Here is a 27,583-nt window from a genome sequence, read left to right as displayed (position 1 = left end):
CAGCAGGCTGTACTGAATATGCCTTTCAATGAACAACAATCATTTGGGCCGGAGGTGGATACGGTAATAGAAAAACTGAAAAAAGACACGGACATGGCCAAAGCCATGGGCGCGCTCTACTCCCCACAGAACAGAGGCACTTTTAGGAATCCACACTTTAGAGGGGGGTTTTGGGCCCAAACCACAGAGCCTTCCACCTCACAAGTCAGACCCACTTGTCAGGGCCAAAATCAGAGAGGAGGGTTTCGAGGACAATATAGGAGTGGACAGTTCCCTAACACAAGAGGGAAATTCCAGAGCCCCAAAATCCCACAAACTAAACAGTGACTTCAATGTCACAAACCCCCACCATGCAACACCAGTGGGGGAGAGACTGACAGAATATTACCACAACTGGGAACACATAACTACGGACGCGTGGGTCCTAGCCATTATCCAACATGGTTATTGCATAGAATTCCTACATTTGCCACCAGATGTGCCTCCAAGAGCACACAGTATGTCCAAACAACACTTAGACAACTAGAAGTCCAAGCATTGTTACAAAAAGAAGCAATAGAACTAGTACCCAACCATCAAAAAGGAACAGGTGTATACTCCCTGTATTTCCTAATGCCAAAGAAAGACAAAACACTGAGACCCATATTAGATCTCAGAACACTGAATCTTTACATCAAATCAGATCACTTTCACATGGTGGCACTTCAAGACGTGATTCCCTTGCTCAAACAACAGGACTACATGTCAACATTAGATCTCAAAGATGCTTATTTCCACATACCCATACATCCTTCCCACAGGAAAACTTAAGGTTTGTAATCCAAGGTGTGCATTACCAATTCAAAGTGTTACCATCCGGGATAACAACAGCCCCAAGGGTTTTCACAAAATGCCTTGCAGTAGTAACCGCTCACATCAGGAGACAGCACATGCACATATTCCCTTACTTGGACGATTGGTTAATAAAAACCAGCACTCCGCAACAGTGTCTTCTACACACACAATACGTCATAGAAACCCTACACAAACTAGGGTTCTCTCTAAACTATCAATCAATCAATCAATCAAGGCATTTATAGAGCGCGCAACTCACCTCGGGCGGAGGGGGGACGGGGGGGGGGTCTGGGTGTCACAGCTGCTCGAAGAGCCAGGTCTTGAGGCGCTTCCTGAAGGCGAGGTGATCCTGCGTAGTCCTGAGGTGGACAGGGAGGGAATTCCACGTCTTGGCTGCCAGGTAGGAGAAGGAGTTTCCTCCAGCGGTGGTTCTGCAGACGCGAGGGACGGCGGCGAGAGCGAGGCTGGATGAGCGAAGGTGACGGGTGGGCGTGTAGAAGGAGAGGCGACTGTTGTTGTGGAGGGCTTTGTGTGCGTGGGTGAAGAGCCTGAAGGTGATGCTTTTGTTGACGGGTTTCCAGTGCAGGTGTTTCAGGTGGGCGGAGATGTGGCTGTGGCGTGGTACGTCGAGGATGAGGCGTTTTGGATGCGCTGAAGACGTTTCAGAAGTTTTGCGGTGGTTCCTGCGTATAGGGTGTTTCCGTAGTCCAGGCGACTTGTGACGAGGGCGTGGGTCACAGTTTTTCTGGTGTCGGCGGGGATCCAGCGGAAGATCATTCGGAGCATTAGAAGGGTGTTGAAGCAAGAGGACGAGACGGCGTTGACTTGCTTGGTCATGGTGAGGAGGGGGTCCAGGATGAATTTGAGGTTGCGTGCGTGGTCTGAAGGGGATGGTGCGGTGCCCAAGGCCGTGGGCCACCAAGAGTTGTCCCAGGCGGATGGGGAGTTTCCAAGGATGAGGACTTCCGTGTTGTCCGAGTTCAGCTTCAGGCGGCTGAGTTTCATCCATTGTGCGACGTCTTTCATTCCATCCTGCAGGTTGGCTTTGACGGTGGCTGGGTCTTTGGTGAGGGAGAGTATTAGCTGGGTGTCGGCCTAGGAGATGATGTTGATGTTGTGTTTGCGAGCGATGTCGGCGAGGGGGCTCATGTAGATATTGAAAATAGTCGGGCTGAGCGAGGAGCCTTGTGGGACGCCACAGATGATCTCGGTGGGTTCTGAGCGGAAGGGCGGGAGGTAGACTCTTTGGCATCGATCCGAGAGGAAAGAGATGATCCAGTCCAGGGCCTGTCCTTGGATACCGATGGAGCGGAGGCGGGTTATTAGGGTGCGGTGGCAGACGGTGTCGAAGGCCGCCGAGAGGTCAAGGAGGATGAGGGCGGTTGTTTCTCCGTTGTCCAACAGGGTCCTGATGTCGTCGGTGACTGCGATGAGGGTGGTTTCGTGCTGTGGTTGGCCCGAAAGCCGGACTGGGAGGGGTCGAGCAGGTTGTTGTCTTCGAGGAAGTTGGTCAGTTGTTTGTTGACGGCCTTCTCAATGACCTTGGCCGGGAAGGGGAGGAGCGAGATGTGGCGGAAGTTCTTCAGGTCGTTGGGGTCCGCCGTAGGTTTTTTTCAGGAGAGCGTTGACTTCCGTGTGTTTCCAGCTCTCGGGGAAGGTGGCAGATGCAAACAAGCTGTTGATGATGCTCTGGAGGTAGGGGGCAATGATGGCGTCGGCTTTGTTGAAGATGTGGTGTGGGCAAGGGTCCAAGGGGGTGCCGGAGTGGATGGTGTTCATGGTGGTTCTAGTGTCTTTGGAGCTGATGGATGTCCAGGTGTTGAGGGTGATGGTTGGGGCTGTGAGTTCCGTGGTGGTCGGCGGGATCTGAGGTCCGAAGCTGTCGTGTAGGTCGGTGATCTTTCGATGGAAGAAGGTAGCAAGGGAGTTGCAGAGTTCTTGTGAGGGTGTGATGGAGTTGGAGCTGGCGTTGGGATTGGAGAGCTCTTTGATGATGTTGAAGAGTTCTTTGCTGTTGTGGGTGTTCTTGTCCAGTCTCTCTTTGAAGGATGCCCTTTTGGTGGAGCGGATCAGCTGGTGGTGTTCGCGGGTGGCGATCTTGAGGGCTGACATATTTTCTGCGGTGTGTTCTTTGCGCCAGGTTTTTTCGAGGGTACGGCAGGTTTTCTTGGATTCTTTGAGGGCGTCTGTGAACCAAGGAGGTTTCCTAATGTTGGTCTGTCTTGGGTGGCTTCTGAGGGGGGCGAGTTTGTCGGCGCAGTTGGTGATCCACTGTGTGAGGCTGAGGGCTGCGTTGTTGGCGTCTGAGGTGATGGCAGGTAGGTTGTGGTTGAGAGTGGAGAGTAGCTGTTCTGTGGAGATTTTGTTCCAGGGTCTGCGGGTGATAAGTTGTGTTCGAAGGCAGTGGGTCTTGCATCTGAAGGTGAAGTGGACACATCCAGTGTGGTCGGTCCAGTGTATCTCGGAGGAGTGGCTGAAGGATACGTGGTTGCTGGCGGAGAAGATGGGGTCGAGCGTGTGGCCAGCGGTGTGGGTGGGGGTGTTCACCAGTTGCTTGAGTCTGAGGTTGGCGAGGTTGGCGAGCAAGGTGGCGGTGTTGGTGTCGTTGTTCTTCTCCAAGTGGAAGTTCAGGTCTCCGAGGAGGATGTAGTCTGGCGAGGCTAGGGCGTGCGGGGAGATGAAGTCTGTGATGGATTCGCTGAATAGGGCGTGTGGGCCAGGGGGTCTGTAGACGAGAGTTCCTCTGAGGGTGGTCCTGGGGTCGGTGTGGATCTGGAAGTGCATGTGTTCGGTGGCGAGGGGAGTGTCTTCGGTGGAGGTAGTGACGTTGATGGAGCTCTTGTAGATGATGGCGATTCCTCCTTCGATTTGGTTGGCGCGGTCTTTCCTGGCAATCTTGTAGCTGTCAGGGATGGCTAGGGCGATGTCGGGGGCTGATGAGGCGTTCATCCAGGTGTCAGTGATGAAGGCGACGTCTGGTGTGGTTGAGTCCAAGAGGTCCCATAGTTCAATAGCGTGCTTGTGGACGGAGCGTGCGTTGAGGAGGATGCACTTGAGGTGGTTGTTGGAGCGTGGGCTGGTGGACGGTTTGCAGTCGCGGTGGAAGGTATACTTGCAGGTATGACAGGCGAAGGGTCCATAGGTGCGTTTCATGCTGGCTTGGTAGTAGGTGGTGGTTCGTCCGGGGTAGAGTGTGTGGAGGGTGGCGGCATTGTAGCTGAGCTGGGTGTTTTGGGAGCGCTGGGGGCCAGGGGTTCTGGCGCTGGGCGTGGTCCAGGCGCGGACGGGCCACATTTACAACCGTGCCAAATACAACAATATTTAGGAGCAACAATCGACACACAAAAGGCGATTGCCTCTCCAAGTCCACAAAGAGTACAAGCATTTCAAAATATAATATTAAACATGTACCCAAACCAGCACTATCAAGTGAGGTTTGTAATGAAACTTCTAGGCATGATGTCTTCATGCATAGCCATTGTCCCAAACGCAAGACTACACATGCGGCCCTTACAACAGTGCTTAGCAACACAATGGACACAAGCACAGGGTCAACTTCAGGATCTAATGTTGATAGACCGGCAGGCACACCTCTCGCTTCAATGGTGGAATCCTATAAATTTAAACCAAGGACGGCCATTCCAAGACCCCATGCCTCAATACATAATCTCAACAGATGCTTCTATGATGGGGTGGGAAGCACACCTCAACCAGCACAGTATACAGGGACAATGGGATGTTCAGCAAAAACAACTGTATATAAATCATCTAGAACTGTTAGCAGTGTTTCTAGCATTGAAAGCATTTCAACCACTAATAGTCCACAAACACATTCTTGTCAAAACAGACAACATGACAACAATGTATTACCTAAACAAACAAGGAGGGACACACTCATCACAACTGTGTCTCTTAGCACAAAAGATTTGGCATTGGGCGATTCACAATCACGTTCCCCTAATAGCACAATACATCCCAGGGATTCAAAACCAGTTGGCCGACAATCTCAGTCGATCTCACCAACAAACACACGAATGAGAAATTCATCCCCAGATACTACAAACTTACTTTCTACGCTGGGGAACACCAGAAATAGACCTATTCGCAACAAAAGAAAACGCAAAATGCCAAGACTTCGCGTCCAGTTATCCACACCCTCAGTCCAAGGGCAATGCGTTATGGATGAGTTGATCAGGGATATTTGCTTACGCTTTTCCCCCTCTCCCACTCCTTCCTTATCTGGTAAACAAATTGAGTCAAAACAGACTCAAACTAATACTAATAGCACCAACCTGGGCTCGCCAACCATGGTACACAACACTACTAGACCTGTCAGTAGTACCTCATGTCAAACTACCAAACAGACCAGACCTGTTAACTCAACACAAACAACAGATCAGACACCCGAATCCAGCATCGCTCAATCTAGCAATCTGGCTCCTGAAGTCTTAGAATTTGGACATTTAGACCTTACACAAGAATGTATGGAGGTCATTAAACAAGCTAGAAACCTACTACAAGACATTGTTACGCAAACAAATGGAAAAGATTTGTTTATTACTGCCATAATAATCAAATTCAACCACTACATGCTTCCGCAAAAAACATTGTGAGCTACTTATTACACTTACAAAAATCTAAGCTAGCATTTTCTTCTATTAAAATACAGCTCACAGCAATATCTGCCTATCTGCAGATTACACATTCAACATCACTTTTTAGAATCCCAGTCATAAAAGCATTTATGGAGGGTCTAACAAGAATCATACCCCGAGAACACCACCAGTCCCCTCGTGGAACCTCAATATTGTATTAACACGACTCATGGGTCCACCATTTGAACCCATGCACTCTTGTGAGATGCAATACTTAACCTGGAAAGTAGCCTTCCTAATAGCTATCACATCTCTTAGAAGAGTAAGTGAAATACAAGCATTTACTATACAAGAACCCTTTATACAAATACACAAACATAAAGTGGTTCTCCATACAAATCCCAAATTCTTACCAAAAGTTAGATCACCGTTCCACCTAAACCAAACAGTGGAACTCCCAGTCTTTTTTCCACAACCAGACTCTGTAGCCGAAAGAGCCTTACATACGTTAGACATTAAAAGAGCACTAATGTATTACATTGATAGAACAAAACAGTTTCGTAAAACAAAACAATTGTTTGTAGCCTTCCAAAAACCTCATGCAGGAAATCCAGTATCCAAACAAGGCATTGCCAGATGGATAGTAAAATGTATTCAGACCTGCTATATCAAAGCAAAAAGAGATCTACCTATTACGCCAAAGGTGCACTCCACTAGGAAGAAAGGCACCACAATGGCTTTTCTAGGAAATATACCTATGACAGAAATCTGTAAGGCAGCCTCATGGTCTACGCCTCATACATTCACAAAACATTACTGTGTAGATGTGTTAACAACACAACAAGCCACAGTAGGACAGGCTGTACTACGAACATTATTTCAAACAACTTCAACTCCTACAGGCTAAGCCACCGCTTTTGGGGAGATAACTGCTTACTAGTCTATGCACAGCATGTGTATCTGCAGCTACACATGCCATCGAACAGAAAATGTCACTTCCCAAGTGTACATCTGTTCGTGGCATGAGACGCTGCAGATTCACATGCGCCCTCCTGCCTCCCCGGGAGCCTGTAGCCGTTTTAAGTTGAATGAAACCTGTAAATTTTGTAAATACTTACTATTTTTATATACATTATGTACATACATTCTTACTCCATTGCATGGGCACCTTTACTATATACACAACTCCTACCTCACCCTCTGCGGGGAAAACAATCTAAGATGAAGTAGACGCCCATGCGCAATGGAGCCGAAAGGGAGGAGTCCCTCGGTCTCGTGACTCGAAAAGACTTCTTCAAAGAAAAACAACTTGTAACACTCCGAGCCCAACACTAGATGGCAGGATAATGCACAGCATGCAAATCTGCAGCGTCTCATGCCACAAACAGATGTACACTGGGTAATATATATGTGTGTGTTTATTTAAACATGCAATTGATATATGTATTGAACAGATATGTGTTATGCAATGTGCATCTATACTGCTTGTTACTCCGATTCAAGCATGTGAATCTATGAAAGTTCCAATAGTGTAGTAAGAAAATTAGTTCTCGAGTATTGGAATCTTTCATAGATTCACATGCGACACGCCCGCCTCCCTGGAAAAGCTCACCTTCACTTGTCTTTTATATCTTCTATGCATTTGTGCTTGGAAAATCTGAGGAGCTGGAACTTCTCTCAGGAGGGTTGTAGAGGGTGATGTCGCCTGATTGGTGGGCCCTTAAGTTTGGTCCTTTTTTCCTTTTTTCTTAAAATGACGCTGATAGAGTGCTAAACTGAGAGGCCCAAGGGCCTTTAGGTTTAAACCTATGTCCATACTACATGATTAAAAGTACCGGGGCTCCCATCTCAACGACGGGGAATGATTCAAACATGTGAATCTATGAAAGAATCCAATACTGGAGAACTAAAGTTGCAGGTAAGCATCTAATTTTCTTCCATGCTCCTTAGAGGGGCCCCAAGCATTGCTCCTACCAGTCTTCTTGGGTTTTCCAGACTGCCCCAACTTCTGCCACCCCTCACATGTATCTGCCCTCCTGCTGCTTGAAAAGCTCAACCCCAGGATGGCAGAACAAAGGATTTCCTTAAAGGGGGAAGGGAGGTTTGTAACACCCTCTCCCTTTGGAAATAGGTGGTCACCTGGCTAGGTGACCAATACCCCTTTCAGGGCTATTTAGGGTCTCTCTTGGGTGGGGTCCTCAGACGATTCCAGCAGGACTCCTCTGCAACCTCCACTTTGACTTCTAGCCACTGGAACCGCGACTAGACCCTCCTGGAACCGACAATCTGCATCCATGAAGAAGCCTTTCTTGCAACATTGTTTCCACGGTTCCATCCAGCTTCTGCAACATTTCCCCAGCTGTGCATCCTCTGAGGGCGGTAAGTCTTTAGTCCGCATGAGAAGGAAGACTGAATCTCCCTTGGAGTGAAGGAGTCACTCCCTCTGCATCCGCAGACACCTACTGCAATGTCGACCGGCTGCATGGATCTCCTCTCATCCTGAGCTGCCTGGACCCTGCATCACGGGTGGTGGTCTGGAGTAGTCCTCTTGGTCCTCTCTGCCAGCTGTCCAACTTTGGTGAAGGTAAGCCCTTGCTTTCCCATGCAGGATAGTACCCCATGCACTGCGTCTATTGCAGCTGCCAAGGCTTGTTTGTATCTCAGCCAAGGGATCTTCAGGATACGTGCAGCTCTGGCCCTCAGCACTCCTTCCTGAGACACACAGCCCTCTGCGTCGTTCTTCTGCGGCGTAGGACCCTTCGCGCTGCGTCAGCTGTTCTGCAACACCTGTGTCCCCCTCGTGTGGATGCTGTCTCTGCTCTGTGTCGCTGAGGATCCCCTCTGACTCCCCTTTCCAGGTTGACTACTCCTGGGCCTTGCTGATCCTCTGCAGCTTCACTGTTCGCCAACTGTAACATTTGTCTTTGCCAAGGCTTGTTGGTGGAATTCCTGCCCCTGCAATTCTTCTTCCAGTGTGGAACGTCATTTGCATTTCTCAGGAACTCTTCTCCGGCTCCAGGGCTGCGGTGCTGACCTTCTCTTCATCACCGTCGACCAACTCCTTCAAATGCAGCTGGGTGGGTAGTAGCTCCTACTCCTCCTGGACTCCACTGTGACTTTTGGACTTGGCCCCGTCTTTTCACAGGTCTTCCTCTCCAGGAATTCGCCGCTGGTTTCTTGCAGTCTTGTCTGGGTGTCTTTTCTTCTTTTCCTTCCTGTTGGGTGGTTTGTGGAAATTCCAGTGTTTTACTCCTGCTTTCCTGGTTGCTGGGTGGGCAGGGTACTGTTTCTCTTACCTCTGTGGTTTTCTAGTACTACAAGCTCCCCTCTACACATTACACTTACCTAGGTGGGGATCCTGTGTTTGCGTTCCATTTTTTAGTCTGTAATTTGGGCTCCCCCCAGGGTCATTATTGTCTAACTGCATGTGCAATGTTTAACCTTTGCTATGCCTATTGCTGTTTACTAGTGTTTATAATTAGTGTATTACTTACCTCCTATGGGAGGGTTGCCCTTCTATTCTCTTGTGGCATTGTGTGACCAAAAATAAAGTACGTTTATTTTTGTGCAACTGAGTGTTTGCTTTCATGTATGTAAATGCTGTGTGACTACACTGGTTTTACCTAAGCTTTGCATGTCTTCTAGATGAGCCTTAGGTGCTCATCCACAGCTACCTCTAGAGAGCCTAGTTTCTAGACACTGCGCTAATAGAGATACCTGGACCTGGTATAAGGTGTAAGTACCATAGGTACCCACCACTCACCAGGCCAGCTTCCTACATTGGTCCTTACTTCCCTTGTGTGCCCTCTTTGAGCCACTCCATGATTGTCCCTTGCGGCTCCTCTCACTAAAAACTGCTTTCCTGATTGCCAGCACCTCTGCCCGCAGAGTGAGTGAGCTTCAAGCTCTTTCGCCAAAGCCATCATTTTTATCTGTCCATCCTGGCAAAGTGGTGCTTCATACTAGGGCCTCCTTGCTTCCTAAGGTTGTTACGCCTTTTAATGTGTCCAGTCCATCACTTTGCCTACTTTTTACGCACCCCCAGACCCCTGTCATGAAGAGGAGAGACTCCACTGTCTGGATCCAAAAAGATCGTTGGTGTTCTACCTCAAGAGTACCAAAGATTTCCCCGGTGGACGATCAACTCTTTGTAAGATAAGTGTGTGCGGAGGAAGGGCGAACGGTGCAGAAGCTAACCATCTCACGATGGGCGGTGCTCTGCATGAAAATGTGCTGTGCTTTGGCAAAGAATCAACCCCCTGAGGCCTTGTGTGCTCACTCAACCAGAGCCACTGCCACCACATCATTAGCAAGAGGAGTTCCTGTTGTGGGCTTCTGCCAGGCAGCAATGTGAGCATCCCTGCACACTTTCACAAAACATTACTGCCTGGACAGTCAGGTCTGCAGAGATAGCTACTTTGGTCGTTCAGTCCTGAAGGACTTTCTAGTGTGATCTTGGTTTGCAGACCACTGCCAAAGATGTTATTGCTTGGGTATCTATTCTAAGGTAAGGAATCTGCAACTGGAAGTCTCTATCAGATGAACAAGTTACTTACCTTCAGTAACAATTTATCTGGTAAAGCATATTCTAGTTGCAGATTCCTTTCCAACCCACCCATCCTCCCCGCACTGTGAACGGATTTCTAGGGACAGGGATTCCCTTTTCAGGGCCCTAGTTCTGACGCACCATTCTCAGTGCCCTTCATGGCTCCGCGCTACTGGCATGGGACGTCAGTGCTCCGGGGTGGCGCCTGTATACTACTGTGACGTCATCATGATGCATGCAGAGACATCCGAAGCCACCTAACAGCGGGCAAGGTTACTGCTTGGAGAAAAATCCCCAGATCCAGTTTGATGCCTTGAGGAAATTCTAAGGTAGGTAATCTGCAACTGGCATATATCTCTACCAGCTAAATTGTTACTGAAGGTAAGTAACTTGTTCTAATAGTTAAAAGGAGGCTGGGGCTTCATGGTTTGTGTTCTTATTAGCAGCACTTGCTAACTGAACTAAACCACAAGACACCCAGATGCTGGCCCTAGCTAGTGCCTGGTGCTGACTTTGGTACCGCCCTGTGACAAAGACAACTGTTCATTCCTGCCCACTCAATTTAATCAGTATGGCTGCAGTACCAGGGCAAATATGCAATGGTCCCTTGTGTTAAAATGGCAGCTAAGGAGAAGCAAATAGGAGCACAAACAATGCAGCAGGGTTATCATTCATATGATATTAAGCTCTTGTTGATTGATAGAACCCTGTTACAATAGGATTATGTCATTGAACTTGTCACACAGGAGTCAGAAGGAAAGTTAAACCATTTGTGGTTAGGTAGGACTCAGCAGTCGCATACGTTTACTTAGAACTTTGTGCTGCTTGACAATGTGGTGGTATACTTCTTTCTTAGGTGGGGCACCCATGAGATCTGCTTGCCTTCAATGCCAGCCTAAAATGTGACCTCCTTGCCACTATTAAATGTGCTCAGATGAATTGTCATTGGAGGGCTTATTCGACCCTTATGTCTAGTTTTGACCTTCTAAAGTAAAACCTCAAATTATGGCCAAGACAAGATTACAGGATATCTCTTGAAGCTTGAAGGCAGCCAGACTATTTATAGTTTGCTAACCTTTTGGAATTCTCTACAAAACATATCTTATACCCCTTAGCAGCGAATTTCTATCCTAGCGTGCGACTCTGGTATCATAACCACGTTTTATCCTTGATCATGTGCTATATTTTGTTTCCTATCCCGGCCAGGCAGGATAGTGGATTATATTTCAGAATTAAATGTTGCATCTTTTGAGCGGTTGGCATCATGTGTGGCAAAGCGGGTTACAAATAAGGCAACACTCTTGGTTGCAATAATGTCATTGTGGAACATTAGAGGACTTCAGTTGATCCCCACAGAGGAATAGTGATCAGTTGATTCTCCAAACTCTGCCTGTTTCTTACCATTTGTTGTTTCTTTTCTTCCTGTGAATCAGACACGTTTCTTATTTCACCTTTTCTCAAATCCTTTTTCTTTTGCTCCTAGGGATTCCATAAATTAAGGCTTCACGGTATTGTTTGGACTTAAAAAAATATTTAAGATTCTTGGGCATATTATGTATAACTTAGTCTGCCCCTAACTTAATTCGACACCATACAAAGGAATATATAGATAGCTAGGTTGATTTATGTGTTTTGAAGTACAACTTTATTTGCTAACTTCCTCAACAGAAAATATCCTTTTACAGACAGTCAACGCCAAAGCTGCATTGGCAAATTTTGGTTACCACATCCTTCTTTAGACAATATGCAACGCAACTGTGTGGCTTAAAAACCATAGGTTTTGTAAGTAATATCTCCAAGTGTAAGCTATAGGAGGGATTCTCAATTTTGTCAAGCCCAGCTCAGGAATTTCTTAAGCAGACTATTGTCAGAGTTTCTGTTTCAGCTGCACAACACTGACTGTCATCAAGAGAGGCAGCACCACAAATATTGCGCTGATCTAGTTTATTACAAAATGACCAAACTTAATGTGCTAAAGAGCAAAAAAAAAGGCTGATGTTTTGGCTATACAGACCACAGAATCGTCTTAGAGGATTTATTTTCTCAATCTTACAATATTATTTACATAAACACATTCATAATGAGCTTTATATTGTTGCTCTGATCTTTTATCTAAGAAGGAATGTGTTCATAATTAAAAATTAAATCTCAACTGTGTTCATAATGTTCATGGTAGCAGTTATGTTAAATGGTAACCATTCCATGTAGAGTAGATCATCCATGATCAGTTGGTTGTAATTCAGACTCTGTTGCAATAAATAGTTGTGTTCTGTTTGAAAACCAGTTGTTTTAAGGTGTATGTTTTCTGTTCTAGTAGTCGTTTGTAGTTATTGATATGTTCCATCCCACATATGTAATTTACATGTCTGCTCCTTAATTTGGTGCATTGCTCGTACAGATTCACTCATTACTTTTAGTTTCTTACATAGATTAATGTAATTTGATAGGTTAACGTTTCATTTACATTGAATGCTCAAGACTTTCAATTGCAGATATGCATATTCTCTAACATTGGAGCTTTCATAGATTCACATGCTTGAATTACTTGCTTTCCTCACACTGTGGACCCTTGGTAACCATGTTAACATAGCAGTGAAGGACCTACATTCAATAACCGTGAAGTTAGCATAGACTTTAGTAGCTCATTCACATTATATGTAATCCAAACAAGAGCCACTCAAATGCGCACCCTCAGATGTTCCCCTGGCAAAGGCTTCCAAATGTCACATTTTTCTGCTGCACATCACAGCGAAAAACCCTCAGAAAATGTTCTCTGAAGTTTCTTTTCAGATTTTTTTTTTAAATGACAGTATTCTTCGACATGTCTTTCTCAGTTGGTATTTTCTTCCATCATGTCTTCCCTTTTCTCTCATACCGGGTCCATGCTTCCAGTTTACCGTCTAGGGCAGTTTGCTGATTGACTCCTGGAACAAATGCACTTTCGATGCTGGCCTCCGTGTTGTGCAAAGACACAGACCATCAGCTTTGGACACCATATCTAGCTTCGTCTCGGTGCTGATGAAAATTCTACAGCCAACATCCAAGGTGGTGCTTGCTCCCAGCTTGGCGCCGAACTGACCATCAGATCCTAAACAATTGCCATCAAAGCCCAGGTCACCGCTGAATTTTTCAGCTCCAACCGTAAGACCAGCCCATGAGCATGTCAAACTTGTCCTAAAAAAATTGCAGGACCATTTAAACGTCTGCCAGAAACAACTTGTCATCAACTCCCACATGGGCCAGATACTATCACAGCCTCTAATGCTGGGTCCTTGGCCTCCTAAGAGCAGCTCAGTTTTGAAGAAGCTGTGGAGCCCCCTCTTAAACTCAAAGCAGCAGAAGAAACAGTATAAAGCCACCAGTCCTCTTTTTTACTGTAAACTGCCTGCACCTCTTCCATTCCACCCAGACCCCCAACAACACCTTCCCCACCTCCTTTATGCCTGACCCACTACCTTACACTCAAAGGGGTCACCACATTCTGACATGGGTGAACACAGTGGTGGGGACACTTATGGTATGCCCTCACACACAGAGCCTTGGGACTCCTGTGATGTGGATCTGCCTGCCGTACTGATCCTCACCTCTACCCTACCCAACCTTCCCTGCCAGATGACACATCTGCTTGCCATGACGTTTTAGGTAGGGCTGCTGCTTACCACAACGTGCAGATACATAAATAGACTTCCTCTTTGAGACTCTTTCCTCCATCCATCAAAGAGAGTAAAAGAATAGATGTAAATGGTAAATGTCTTAGTCTGTCAGCCACTGGCACACCGTGAATTCCATTGGCTTGCTCTCTAGATATGACTGGGCCCATTGGGATATAATGGAGAAGCTCTTTTAGCACCTCCCAGAAGAGCACTGTAAAAGGGGATGTGAGTTGGTCACATAAGGCAAACTGATTTCCAACTTAACCATCAGGTGTGCCCTGGATGCTGCTGACTTGCTCGGGGGACTCATTCCAGTATTCCCCTCTGCCTCTGTCTCTCTGGTTTCAAGCTGAATGTTCAAAAGCATTTTCTCAATCATCCCTTTGAGGGTGAATATCTATTTAGGCCTCAGGTTGACCAGATGCTAGAGAAAGTCAAGAAAGACACAGACGGCGAAAGGCATGGGCGCTTTTCAGCCGTCTTCCCCCAAGGGTCATTTCACCACTCCACGTATTGCAGAGGCTCGAAGCATCCACATCCTTCCAACATCAACCTACCCAACAAGTTTCCACAAAGGACCAGGGCTGCTTCAGGGGTGCCTGTTGTGGAAATAGCACTATAGGTAGAGTTGAAGGTAGCTCCCCCAAGGTAGCTGCCTCAGCCAAGCAATGACTTGCGTCTCCTTCCCCTCCCCCAATTACACAGCATATGTTGGGGGATGGTTTCAGATTATTTTCCTCACATGGCAACGTGTCACCTTAGACCAGTGGGTGTTAAACATCAGTCAACATGGTTACTGCCTGAAGCTTATCTCCACCCCACACTGTACCACTCAGCCGACACGTCCTCTCCCCAGAACACCAATGCATCCTTCGAGAAGAGGTCCAAGCAATCCTTCTCAAAGGGATCATAGAGCCTGTTCTGCTACACCTACACGACTCAGGGTTGTATTCCCTCTATTTCCTCATTACCAAAAAGGATGGGTCCCTCAGGCCCATTCTGGACTTCGGACTCTTGAATGAGTACATCCTGTCAGACCAGAACTTTCCACATGGTCACTCTTCTTGATATCATACCTCTGCTACAGCAAGGCAACGTTATGGCAGCACTGTACCACAAAGACACCTACTTCCACATCCTGCTTCATCCGGCGCTTCGCCACTACCTCCATTTTGTGGTAAATGGTCAGCATTACCAGTTCAATGTGCTGCCCTTTGGGGTCACCACTGCACCCTGCGTTTTTACCAAACGCCATGCAGTAGTGTCTGTACACCTGCAAAGACAGGGCATCCATGTATTCCTATACCTGGCTGATTGGCTGATTAAGAGGATACTGCAACAGCAGTGCTGTGCACATACACAGCCACAGTAGACCTGCAGAAACTGGAATTTACAATCAATGTACTAAAGTCCCATCTCCAACCCCTTCAAATTCAGACTTATCTAGGAGCCATCTTTAATGCAGAGTTTGCAAAGGCTTATCGCAGTCCAACAAAATTCCAGTTCTTCCAATTGTTACTGCTTCTTTTTCAGCCACATCACCAAGTTACATTATGGATAGCCATGCACCTCCTACGCATGATGACTTTGTTCATTGCCTTTATATCCCATGCAAGTTTGGACATGTACCTGCTGCAGTGGTCTCAAAAGGAGGGTCATTAGGAAGATCTAGTGTTGATCAGCCATTGCACTCATTGCTCTCTGCAGTGGTGGAACACCAACAACTTGTTGCAGGGGCAGCCCTTCCTCGACCCAGTTCAGCAGATCACTGTCACAGTGGACACATCTGTAAGTGGGTGGGGGCACACCTACAAAAACCAGACTGTCCAGGACTAGTGGGGTCCCATTCACAGGCATCTCCACATGAACAATCTGGAGCTGCTGACTGGCCATCTAGCCCTAAAAGCCTTCCTTTCCCACATAGTGGGCAAGGTTGTTCTTGTATGGATGGACAACATGACTGCCGTGTATTATGTTAGTGGTTTGGAAGCTGTGGAAGACCTCCCTCATCCTGGTGGCCCCTACTTCGGTCAGACAACCTGGTTCACCAGTCTCCTTGAACTTTCGGTGGTCCTGCACAAGAGGCTCCCCAGCAGGCTGCACCTTTTCAAGCAGAACCATGGAGAAATTAGGCACCCCGACACCAAGAGTATCAACCTTGTGATCTGGTTCTTGAAGTCTTAGAATTTGGTTATATCAATCTACCTCCTGAATGTATTAACGTTCTTAAAGAAGCACGCAGACCGACTACTCAAGCCTGCTATGCTGCCAAGTGGAAAAGATTTGTCGCCTACTGCCTCTCAAACCACATTGACCTGGCAGACACAGTTCCATGGTTTACCTTCTGCACCTCCAAACATGTAGTCTATCCTTCACCTCCATACAGCTACATCTGGTGGTTGTGGCTGCTTATCTACAAAATAGGCATCTGCCACTTTTCAGGATTCCATTCATTAACCCTTTCAAGAAGGGGTTTAAGGGAGTCAATCCTTCCCGGGTGCATCTGGCCCGCTGTGGAATCTTAATATTGTCCTCACAGGACTTATGAGTCCCTTGTTCGAGCCCCTTCAGCCATGTCCCTTACAATTTCTTTCTTGGAAAGGAGCTTTCCTAATAGCTATCACATCATTAAGGCGTGTCAGTGAGCTCTAGACCTTAACTTTGGAAGAACCTTTCATTCAGATTCATAGACATAGAGTGGTCCTTTGCACCAACCTAAATTTCCCCTTTAAAGTGGGCTCTCCTTACCAATTTAAGGAGTCTATAGAACTCCTTGTTTTATTTCCACAGCCTGACTCAGTTTCAGAAAGAGCTCTTCATACCGTAGATGTCAAATGAGCCTTAATGTACTATTCAGACAGAAAAAAAACCTTTAAAATCCCAGAAACGGTTGCATTTTCTGAAACACATGAAGGGAAGGCCTTATTAAAATCAGGGATAGCCAGTTGGATAGTTAAATGCATCCAGACCTGTTATGCAAAAGCTAAAAGTTTTTCCTTCTCCTCCTAGGGCACATTCGACCAGCAAGTAAGGGGTTTCAATAGCCTTCCTTTAAAACATCCCAATAGCGGACATTTGTAAAACATATACTTGGTCTTCGCCACACACTTTCACTCAGCCTTATTGTGTAGACATATTGGCCTGCTAACAAGTAAATGTTGGGCAGGTTGTACTATGTACCCTCTTTTAGTCTTTTGCAACATCCACAGACTAGCCACCGCTTAGATGAGGACTACTTTACAGTCTGTGCCCGTCATGTGTATCTACAGTGACACATGCCTGAAACAAAAATATTACTTACTAGTAAACATGTAGTTGTGGCATGCAGTACTGTAGATTCACTACACCCACTCCCCTCTGGATGCCGCTGGCTGCTGCAGTTACCATTATTTTCTACTCTTCTAACATGGTCGTATCTCTCTCTCTCTCTCTTTCCTGTATCGCTCTGCTGCAGTTTCATCCTTACCCACTGTGCGGAACAATCTAACAATGGAGCCAATGACCTTTTGCATTGCGTGCAAGGGGTGGAGTGTCATTACCCTGTGACTAGAGAAGAATTCTGTAGAGGGAAAAAAATGTGCACACATCTGAGCCCAAGAGTAGATGGCAGGCGTATGCATAGCATGGGAATCTATATCACTATATGCCACAAATACAGGCTTAAAGGCTAAGTAACATTTTCCTTATGCCTCTTCACCAAAAAATCTGATACCAAGGGTCATTTGCAAATTTAGAACGGAACCATGCATGGCTACAGTGATATCTCCACCTTAGCCTCGCCAGCATTGACACGCGGAACCATGTAACATGTAGGCACAAACACTGATCCAGTTAAAATCATCTGACCCACATCTGTTGTCAAGAAACTAAAAAAATCCTACATCACAACCATCAATCCTTAAAATTTACATGGCTCATCAAGACAGAATCCAGATATTTGCTGATGCCAGAGAATTGTAGACTGGTACTTGATGTTGTAAGACCATCTTCTAGAGTAAAGATTTTCAGTGTAGAATGGAAGTGTTTTGTCTTGTGGACAAAACGACGGAAGCAAGACTCACTCAAAATGTTGCCTTCATTCTTGCTGTATTTTCCAAGTCGAGCTAAGTAAAAGATATCTGTTACTTCAATTAAAGTACACCTTTCTGCAAGTTCTAGATTTTTAAGGCAATAAAACAACTTATTTTCCCAAAAGAAAATTAACAAATACATGAAGGGCCTTTTTAGACGTTTAGCTCCATCTCCAAATGTAGCACCAGAGTGGCAATTTAACAGTTTTAACATCCTTAATGCACCCACCCTTTCAGCCCATCCATAGAGCAAAGACCCAGGATATGTCTTTGAAAATAGCTGTCCTGCTGGCCGTAACTTCAGTAGAAGAGTAAGTGATCTACAAACACTCTCATGCAAGGAACTTTTTGGTATTCCACACAAAAATAAGTAACTTTAATGATCAATCCAAAGTTCATTCCAAAGGTACCTTCTACATTCCATTTAAAACAAATAATTGAACTAGCCGCATGTTTTTCTAGAAACAATGATGGCAGTCGAAAGATGCTTACATTCTTTAGATGTAATACAATGTCTTAAGTTTTATTTAGAGGCCACAAACCTTTCCACAAATCAGATCAACTGTTTGTTGCTTTGGGTACAATTAATAAATTAGGTCCGGCTACGGCATGGACTTTAGCAAGATGGATAATTTCCTGCATTACAAAATCTTATGAGCTCTTGAATAAGACTAACATACTCTGTGCAAGCTCATTCTTCTCTGCTTTTCATAATTGAAGTTCATGGTTACCACTTATTAGGCATATTCGAATGTGCCTAATTCCATAATACTTCAAGTCAGCTGTATAACCTGCATGTTTTCCAAGAAAAGCTTTGATTTGGGATAGTTAGCATTTTTATTTTTATACATACAGCATTTGTATGTTATGGAGTTCTTTTGACTTTGCATGTAGGACTGTCCACATAGTTCTTACATGTGGTTTTCAGTACATAAAAAACATGGACTTTTTTATACTTAATATGCTCTATAATTTTCTTTTCCTTTTCATTATGCAATGTTTAACGTGTCTGTGTGCCATGCTGGAAGGCTTTACTTCTCCTGCATTTACAAAAGCCTTGTTTTCCATTTTTCAGCCAAAACAAAGAGTTCAGTTTTTTACTTTTCTGACTCCAGATGACTTGCCATTAACATTTTTGCCAGGGATGCAACTTTTCAATGTGGTGCTTGTGAATTAGATGGAAGACACCACTGCATATGTTCATTCATCAGTAACAGTCACCAACAACTTGTTAGCATTTTCTTTATATCAAAAGGTGATGTGCTACATTCCATAAAGAAATCTGCCTGTGGCTTCCCTCATGACAGATTTCCTTTTGATCCGTTAGTTCTCATGAGTATTTTCGATCAACCTTGATCCAGTGTATTCTGTACAAACCTTTCCGGATAGCCCCTGAGTTTAAAGAGGCTGTCCATTTTCCTTGCCTGTTCCTCAAAGTCTGCTACTTCTGAGCAATTCCTCTGGGCTCTGAGTAGTTCCCTGATGTGAATTCTAAATTTTAGGGCTTTTGGATGTCTACCATTCGCATTAAGAAAGCTGTTATCGGTGACTTTTCTGATGATTTTCATGTCTATCATTTTCCTGTCTATATACTCGATCTCACTTAATTTGATATTTCCTGCAGATTTTTTTGTGTATACATGTAATATACCATTCTGTTTAGAGCCGAGAATAGGTGTTGAGTACAAATAGTGAAAGCCAAGTGTTTTAGTACATCGCTTTGGGAAGGTGGGGCAAGCGATTCTTTGGTTTTTTTTTGTCTCTGGGACAAATGCAGAGCTACTGCCCTCAAAGGGTGGAGCACCCCAGCATTAGAAATTGAATCTTACAGAGCAAGGATTGCAGTAGTCCCCAAAAACTGCTATGAACCCTTGGGTTGAAACCCTGGGGCTGAATTTCTGCTACATGAGAATGATCCTGAAAGATTTTAAATATATATTTCTAGCATGTAGAGCCTTCCTGCAAGGGGAATCCAGTCTCATTAGAAAACCTTGAGGGGAGATTGTCTAAGAAGTCTATTCAGTGTTGCCTTGCCAGTAAATAATTTGATCACAGAAAGACCCTGAGGAAGCAATCCCTGCAGAAGTTATGTATTTGTGTGAAACAAGAAATTGCTCAATACAAGAATGTGTTAATTTCAGACAGGTCTCATGAGAAGGCCTAAATCATTTCTTTGTGCAGTGGACACCTGTCACTTGAATTTCTCTCCCTCACATGTGTCCAGAGAGCATCTCCTGAGCCTTTGAAACCTCTGTGATCTTCTGGATACTCAGCAGCAAAAAGGGAGATGTAAAAAAGTACCTTTTGGTGGGCTAGACAAAAGAACCAGGTCTGTGAAATTTACTGAGTAAACTACATCAGCTGTCACTGCTGTTAGCTTAAATGAAAATTATATGTATATATGTATATATATGTATAATTTGATTTTGATTTAAATGTTTGCATGTTATCTATACTTTTATCCACTATCTGCCATACATATTAAAACTGACAAGGTATGCAGGGTAGAGGCAGGTAGAAAAGCTAGCGGTGGGAGTCAACGAAGATTTGGGGGTCATGGGTGGCACTGGCACACTACATGCATGGTGTTCTGAGTTTTTGCACTGTGCTGGAGAGTCAAGCCCTCTCACATCCTTACTAAAGTTTTGTAGACTTTACTATTATAAACCAGTATTGTGGATAATAACTACTTCTACAATTAGAATTACAATGGTAAGTGCCTTTTCCTTTTTGAAGCCCCATCTTATTGCAGACCTTGAGGTTAATCTAACACTGTTAGCTCTCGTTGAGCCATATGGCTGGCCTCTGATGTTGCTGTAAAGCTATCAAACATCTAAGATGTATTCCCTCACCTTTCAGTGGCTGGAATGAACCCAAACATGAATGTAGCCAACGTGGATGTCAATGGTGGTTTAGCAGTGAAAGACAGTTCTCAGTCGCAGTCACGCCTTCCTCAGTGGACACATCCCAACTCAATTGAAAATCTGTCCAACTGTGTTTCTCCCCATGACCAGAATGCAGGCAAGCATGGTATGTTATGTCAACCTTTCTTCATTTTAATTTATATTAAGGATGGTTACCACACACTTACAGGGCAAATCACTTAAGTCCAAAGAGGTAATAGTGGAAGGTACACCAAATTAACCAACAATTTGTAGCTAATTCTATAGAAAATGCAATGCAATGCAAACTGTCCTTTTCTATGAAAGCTGTTTTCTCTCGCTCTGTATATAAACACACTCACCCGCACAGCATCTCTTGCTCTTTCTTGTATGCAATTTCAATCAATTACACACTCCTGCAATCAGACGTGCTCATACAATGAAAGTTTGTATTGATGGTTATATACAATTTTAGCACACAAATGACCTTTTTTAGCCATGACTGTGACATCACAGGTCAGATTAGTATTATCTCAGCTGAGGCAACGGATACTATCTTGCTTTGAAGATGATGGAACATAATATAACTTGGTCCTGCTTGGCAGTAAGAATGTCTAATATGAAGAATTCAAGCTTGGTAAAATAAAACCTAATTCACTTTGAGAGGAAAGAGACACAAGAAATTGTTATTTTCTAGGAACAACAGCAAGGTTTTAAGTTAGAGAAACTCTGTGGATTTACTCATAGTTTCATACATATTTTGTCTACATTTGTGTATCTTTCTCTGCTTTCAATCACTCTAACAATGAAGTCACAGTCTGTTTTTGCCTGTTCATACATATAGTTCACATATATATTGTTGGATTGTTTTCTTTCCGCCATAGGGTTCGGACCTGTTTCCTCTCGATCCGGTTACTCGATTCGGTAATTCAAAACGTATTCTACTCTTTCTATTATATCGTCGGTATTGTTTTCGATTGTGTTCCCATCTATACTCGATCAAATTTAGACCATCGGGTCGGTTTTCTCGTCCTTACAAGGGCAACGCCATTTAAGGGCCTACTTCCATGTGAGTCTGATGGAACGAACTCCATTTCGATTCTGTCCTTGCTGTCACGCTAAATTTCCATACACCGATCAGCATTGTGTGAGCAATCTTTGTCTATCTCCAGACCATCAAGAAGACAACTGCGATGCCTGTAGATCTTTTCAATCTTAGAAGACTCTTCGGGGACCATTGAGCTCGTCGTCTCAAGATGGCGTCGAAATCAATAGAAGACATCCCGGACATTTTTGGTGAAGAACATGCCCAAAAAGAAGTTCGGCAAGGGGGGCAGTCTTTTCCGTCCAAGACTCCAACTCCGAAGAACATTCAGATAACGACAGCCACTATGTGCCTGTGGCGCAGTACGCGAGTACAAATGCCCCATTACACCACACAAAAACTACTAAAAAGACTTCAGCACTGGTCGTTGATCCTCCTCTGCCTTCAGGCCTTAGTCCGATTCAGGGAAAAAAAAGTCAGAATGACCAACCTTAGAGTTCAGAACTGAGATTTAAGACTAAGGTGCATTCGGCTTCAACCAAACAGACTCCTACACCAATCTTGAAGTCGAGCCGAAAATCCAAAAGAACATCTTCGGAGCTGAAAAGATCAACACCGTCTTCGGAACCAGCACTTTCGGTTTGACCAAAACATAAAAGTTCGGAGTCGAAAGTCACTACTTCTACCCAGGAATCAATAGACATTAAACCTATTTTAGAGGTGATGGATGCCAAACAAAGAAAGATACTTATTCAGAAGGACACAGGAAGAATGATTGCCTTCCCTCCAATGTCCTTTAAAAGGAAATTGACTTTGAGTCACTTCCAAAGATGCACCTCCATCAAAGAAGATCTTCAAGCACAAACAAAAGGGAGAAAGTTCAATGCAGAAATAACCTTCACCACCACACTCTCCTGTTCCTCCTTCTACACCACCTCCACCACCATCACCCACATGAGGCACAAATATCACCACACACATCCTCAGTTTCACCACATGAGGATCATTTTAGTGATGATCAAAAGGACACAGATCCATGGGTATCCTGCCGGACCCTTACAACCAGAAGACACTACAGCATATAATCAGGTAGTGGCTAGGGCTGCAGCATACCATAATGTGCAAATGCACACTGACCACATAGAGCAGGATTTTCTGTTTGACACACTGGCATCAACACATAAGCAATATAAATGTCTTCCTGTGCTCCCAGGCATGGTCTGACATGCTTCTGATCTCTTTCAAGAGCCTGCTAAAGCTAGGATTATCACTCCTAAAGTGGACAAAAAATATAAACCAGCACCCTAAGACCCTGTGTTTATAAGGGCTCCACTACCTCCTGATTCCTTTGTAGTTGGTGCGGTGAGGTAAAGGGCTAACAGTCAGTCCACAGGAGATGTCCCTCCTCCTGATAAGAAAAGCAGGAAAATAGATGAAGCTGGGAAAAGGGTGGCTTCACAAGCTGCAAATCACTGAAGGATAGCCAATTCACAAGCTCTTTTGGCTAGATATGACAAAGCACACTGGGACAAAATGGAAGAGCTGTTACAATACCTCCCTCCAGAACACCAAAAAAGGGGGCAGCACATAGTTAATGAAGGGCAAGCAGTATCTAACAATGTTATTAGATCTTCTATGGATACAGCTGATACAGCAGCTAGATCAGTTAGCTCCAGTGTGCTTATTAGGAGACATGCCTGTTTAAGATGATCAGGTTTCAAACCTGAGAAACAGCATGCACTTTTGAACATGCCCTTTGATAAGCAGCATTTATTTGGGCCTCAGGTGGACACAGTAATAGATAAACTTAAGAAAGGTTCGGAAACAGCTAAGGCCATGGGGGCTTTGTATACCACACCCACCAGGAGTAATTTTCGTAGACCACAATTTTGAGGGGGTTTCAAACCATCGGCTACAGAAACAGCAATCACCCATCGAAAACAATCCTCACAATTTTACACTAGAGGATCATTTAGAGGCTCATATAGAGGATCCGATAGTAGAGGAAGAGGTAAACCCTCCACATCCAGAGGTTCCTCACAAACAAACAGTGACTTTCTCACCATTCCTACAGCGCACACATCTCCTGTGTGGGGAAGACTGGTTAAATTCTATCCAAAATAGCACAACATCACTACAGATCGGTGGGTTCTGTCAATTATCCACCATGGTTACTGTCTAGGACTCAATTCCACTGCAACAAACATTCCACCCCATTCTCATAAACTAACTCAGGAACTTCTCATTCTATTAAAACAAGTACAATCAAATCTACTCAAGGATGAAATAGAGGTGGTACCTATAGCTCAACAAGGGAAAAGAGTATATTCTCTATACTTACTTATACCAAAAAAGGATGGTACTCTCAGACCAATCGTAGATCTCAGACCTCTCAATCTCAATGGTCACTCCTCAGGATGTCATTCACCTACCTCAAAAACAGGAATACATGACAGCATTAGATTTAAAAGATGCTTATTTCCATATTCCCATACATCCAACACATCGCAAATATCTAAGGTTTGTGACAGCAGGCAAGCATTACCAGTTCATAGCGCCACCCTTTGGAGTAACAACAGCACCAAGTTGTAGGAAGTTGGCTCTGTATATACTGTCTCAAAGTGAGAGATAGTGTGCACAGAGTCCAAGGGTTTCCCTTAGAGGTTGATGGTGGCAAAATTAGATAATACTAATGCTCTATTTTGTGGTAGTATGGTCGAGCAGTAGGCTTATCAGAGGGTAGTGTTAAGCATTTGTTGTACACCAGGCAATAAATGAGAGCACACACTCAAAGACTTAACTCCAGGTCAATAAGTTCTTATATAGAAAAATATTATTTTCTTTATTTTAGAACCACAAGATTCAGAATTCAAGTAAACTTGGCATAGGTAAATATGGAACTTTGAATTAAAACAGTGATGTACACCGTTTTGGCAAAAATGGCAAATAGCTCTTTTAAAAGTGGAAAATTAGTGCAAAAATCAACCGTTCCTGGGGGAGGTAAGTAATGGTTAGTTTTTCCGGTAAATAAAGCACTTACAAGTTCAGCCTCCAGGGCATAGGCAGCCCACCGTTGGGGGTTCACGTCAACCCCAAACACCCAGTACCAGCAACACAGGGCCGGTCAGGTGCAGAGGTCAAAGTACGGCCCAAATAGCATAGGCGCCTATGGAGACCAGGGGTGCTCTGGTTCCAGTTTGCTAGCTGGTAAGTACCTGCGTCCTCGGGGAGATGACCAGGGGTGTTGTAGAGCGGTGGGGGGTGGGGGAGGTGTGTCACAAATAGCCACACAAAATACACCCTCAGCGGCACAGGGGCGGCCGGGTGCAGTGTGTGAAGTAGGTGTCGGGTTTTAGGTAGAAATCAATGGAGAGACCCGGGGGTCACTCTGGGCATTGCAAGCAGGGCACAGGGGGGCTTCTTGGACCAGCCACTGACTGGGCAAGGATGAGGGCTGCCTGCTGGTCACTCCTGCACCGGGAGTTGGTTTCTCTCGGGCTTGTGGGCTGCAGGTGCAGTGCTTCTTCCAGGTGTTGGGTTCCTCTGTTACTGGGCAGACGCGGTCAGGGGGAGCCTCTGGATTCTTTCTGCAGGCGTCGCTGTGGGGGTGCAGGGAGGTCGTCTCAGGGTGTTCACGTTATTGGAGTCGCCTGGGGGTCCTCTCTGCAGTGTTGGTTCTTCTGGACAAGAGTCCTCAGAGGTCTCTGCTCTCTTTGAATGCGTCGCTGTCCAGGTTCTTTGAGCCTGGAGACAGGCCAGTGGGGATGGGGCCAAGTCAGTCTCCGTCATCTCTGCGGGGCTTTCAGGTCAGCAGTCCTTCTTGCTTCAGGTCATCAGGAATCTAAAATCCTGGGCTCAGGGTCACCCCTAAATACTGAATTTAGGGGTGTGTTCAGGTCACAGGGCAGTAGCCAATGTCTACTGTCCCTGAGGGTGGCTACATTCTCCTTGTGCTCCCTCCCTTTGGGGAGGGGAGCACATCCCTATCCCTATTGGGCTAAATCCTCGAAAACAAGATGCAGGATTTTCCAAGGAGGTGGTCACTTCAGCTGTGGTCACCTTGAGGGTGGACCTGGCTGAGGGGGTGACTCATCCTTGTTTTTCTCATTATCTCCCTGGACTTGCCACCAAAAGTGGGGGCTGTGTCTGGGCAGCAGACATCTCCACTAGCTGGAGTGCCCTGGGGCATTGTAACACAAAGCCTGAGCCTTTGAGGCTCACTGCTAGGTGTTATAGTTCCTGCAAGGGGAGGGGGAGAATGTGAAGTACCTCCACCCAGTGCAGGCTTTGTTTCTGGCCTCAGAGAGCACAAAGGCTCTCACCTCAGGAGGTCAGAAACTCATCCCTCAGTGGCAGGCTGGCACAGACCAGTCAGTCCTGCATTGAAGGATTGGGTAAAATACAGGGGGCATCTCTAAGATGCCTTCTGTGTGCATTTTGTAATAAATCCAGCACTGGCATCAGTGAGGGTTTATTATTCTGAGAAGTTTGGTTTCAAACTTCCCAGTATTCAATGTAGCCATTATGGAGCTGCGGAGTTTGTTTTGACAAACTCCCAGACCATATACTTATTATGGCCACACTGTACTCGCAATGTCCAAGAATGGACTTAGACACGGTAGGGGCATATTGCTCATGCACTATGTCCTCACCTGTGGTATAGGTACCTGCCTTAGGGCTTTAAGGTTTGCTAAAGGGGTGATTTACCTATGCCACAGGCAGTATTTTGTGTGCATGGCATCCTGAGGGGGATGCCATGTTGACTTTTCCCCACCAACACACTCAATCTGCAATGGCAGTGTGAATCTGTTAGGTGAAGTGTCCCTTAGGGTAGCACAACACATGCTGCAGCCCTTAGGGACCTTCCCTGGTCACAGCGCCCTTGGTACCACTGGTACCTTTTACAAGGGACTTATCTGTGTGTCAGGGGTGTGCCAATTGTGGAAACAATGGTACATTTTTAAGTGAAAGAACACAGGTGCTGGGGCCTGGTTAGCAGGATCCCAGCACACTTAAGTCAAGTCAGCATCAATATCAGGCACAAAGTGGAAGGGTAACTGCAACAAGAAGCCGTTTTCCTACAAAAGGGTATTCACCAAATGCCTTGCAGTGGTTGCAGCATACCTCAGGAGGCAACATACACATTTCTTTCCCTATCTGGACGACTGGCTCATAAAGGCGGCACCATTCAAACCTGTCAACAGCATACATAATACACAATCAATACCCTACACAGTCTAGAGTTCACAATCAATTACAAAAAATCGAATCTCCAACCAGCGCAACTTCAACTGTATCTAGAAGCAACTCTGAAAACTCAGCATTAGCTTACCCAAACGCACAGATAATTCAAGCTTTCCACACTCATAACACACCTGAAATACAATCAAACGTACCGAGTAAGGTTTATCGTGAAGCTATTGAGAATGATAGCATCATGCATAGCAATAGTACCCAATGCACGTCTAAATATGAGACCCCTACAACAGTGTCTCTCACAACAATTGTCTCACTCACAGGGTCAACTTCACGATCTAGTGTTTTTGGACTGCCAGACTTATAACTCTTTGCAATGGTGGAATTGCACCAACTAATCGAAAGGGCGGGCATTTCAGGATCCTGTGCCACAGATCATAAATCACCACAGGTGCATCAATGGCAGGATGGGGAGCCCATCTCAATATTCTTACTATAAATGGAGAATGGGACTCGGTCCAGCAAACTTACCACATAAACCACATGAAATTGTTAGCATTGTTCCTAGCATTCAAATCATTCAAAACACAGATCACGCACAAGACAGCGTTATTAAGAACAGACAACATGACAATAATGTATTCTCTGCAAAAACAGAGGGGAACACACTCATCCAAATTGTCCCTTCTAGCACAGACAATTTGGAAATAGGCAATTCACAATTGTATTCAACTACTAGCAGAGTATATCCCAGGGATACGC

At 45.2% G+C, this 27,583-nt stretch overlaps 1 protein-coding gene across 12 annotated transcripts in view; it reads left to right on the top strand.

The window, feature by feature from the left end:
- The window catches only part of TNRC6C (trinucleotide repeat containing adaptor 6C), a 700,889-nt gene that overhangs the window by 464,114 nt on the left and 209,192 nt on the right, over positions 1 to 27,583 (top strand). For 11 of the 12 annotated variants that reach the window (XM_069200259.1, XM_069200258.1, XM_069200251.1 and 8 more), the window contains one exon: positions 20,558 to 20,728. The exons of the other annotated variant lie outside the window; for it this stretch is intronic. In XM_069200259.1, coding sequence (XP_069056360.1) covers positions 20,558 to 20,728 — 171 coding nt within the window. The remainder of the gene's footprint in view (positions 1 to 20,557; positions 20,729 to 27,583) is intronic. 12 annotated transcript variants of the gene reach the window in all.

Source organism: Pleurodeles waltl, chromosome 7, assembly GCF_031143425.1.
Source record: "Pleurodeles waltl isolate 20211129_DDA chromosome 7, aPleWal1.hap1.20221129, whole genome shotgun sequence".
NCBI classification, from domain to species: Eukaryota; Metazoa; Chordata; class Amphibia; order Caudata; family Salamandridae; genus Pleurodeles; species Pleurodeles waltl.
Note: the sequence above shows the minus strand (reverse complement) of the source record. Positions and strands in the feature narration are given on the sequence as shown.